The sequence below is a fragment of the Impatiens glandulifera genome, chromosome 9 (genome assembly GCF_907164915.1).
Source record: "Impatiens glandulifera chromosome 9, dImpGla2.1, whole genome shotgun sequence".
NCBI lineage: Eukaryota > Viridiplantae > Streptophyta > Magnoliopsida > Ericales > Balsaminaceae > Impatiens > Impatiens glandulifera.
The window spans coordinates 31,531,911-31,533,317 of NC_061870.1; the positions used below are offsets into that span (position 1 = coordinate 31,531,911).

Below are 1,407 nucleotides of genomic sequence, written 5' to 3' on the forward strand. Positions count from 1 at the left end.
TGTATATTTTAAACAAATAGTACGATATTATAGATAATGTCCACCTCAATTTAGAATGTTTTTAATTACAATTTAACTTCACTTATTTAGTGTTTTAAACAGACTATTTCCACTTAAATTAAGATATTGAATTGTTATTATAACTTAAAAATTAAGATGGATGCAATAAGTAACTCTTTTGTGAAATTAGCAAAAGAAAAGTGGTGACAATTCAAACTCTTTAAGCAAAGACTTTTTCATTATTTATAAATATTCTTACAAGAAGCTAATATTATGCCTAATATTTTTGGTATTCATTTTCATTTGAGGGCTATGACATATTATTATGTGACTGACTAGTTAGCTAATTAGTAATCAAGCTAAACTTGATTTTCTTCTACTAATAAATCAATAATTGTTAATCTATTAATAATTAATTAACCTTAAAAGAAAATAATTATCTCTAGTTTAGTTTTCATCCCATCCTTCTTGGGACAATTGTTGACGGCGGCGTTGTTTTAGGATTTTAGCGGCTTTATCAAGCCTCGACTCGGCATCCTGTATCAGATCAGTCGGAGCACCGGCTAACTTCGCCAGCTTAGCAAATAATTTAAGATTATGTGGCCACACCGGTCCAGAGAAAAAACCTAATACTTTAAGGCCGCGCAAGATCATGGCCGCCACTGAAATGCTCAACGGAATGTCGCTTTTCAACTCATTCCAGCGCAGACGGCCTGCTATCTGAACAACCATCAACTTTGCCTCTGCGTTCAAACACATACTTTCACACCAATCTTCCACCATCAAGGATTTTGGAGGACCGAGTTTGGTTGAATCGCCATCAATTACCAACGGAGGAATGGAATGGTCCCCCGTGGATGATGAGAACTGATCTGGAGTCATACTATCTGTGCGTTTCCTCTTCTTCGAAGTAACTGCAACGGTCTCTGTGGTCGAGGACTCTGAGGTTGAGCAGCTAGCGAGATCCTCGTCGGAATCATCTTGGATGGGAGTTAATAATAATTGACATTGGGAGCAAATAATTGAACAACGAACATGGCGAGCCGCGTCGTGGCCCTGATGAATTTGTACATCGCATTCAAAGCAGAGAAAGACGACGTCGGGATGAGATTGACAAAAGAGTAATGCTTTATTATGACCACAAAAGTCACAAATCTTTTTTCCAGCACAACATGACATTGTAGATGAATCTGAGAAATTATGTAATTCTCTAGCTATATGAATGAATTTGCCTAAAATAGGACCAGGTGATTAATAGCAAAGGAAGGAAATTAAGAAGGTATCTCTAGATATATATCATTTAATTAATTAACACCCATTTAATACTGGTACCATACACAAAATTATTTTGTTATTTTATTTTACTAATTGAATCAACAAGCGATATTTATGTTACTTTATTTTAAT

General features: G+C 35.2%; 1 protein-coding gene across 1 annotated transcript; it reads right to left on the minus strand.

Moving 5' to 3' along the window:
- Positions 1-447: 447 nt before the first annotated feature.
- LOC124916239 lies at positions 448-1,179 on the minus strand. Its single transcript, XM_047456969.1, has one exon. The coding sequence runs from the start codon at positions 1,177-1,179 to the stop codon at positions 448-450; it is 732 nt and encodes a 243-aa protein (XP_047312925.1).
- Positions 1,180-1,407: the final 228 nt, after the last annotated feature.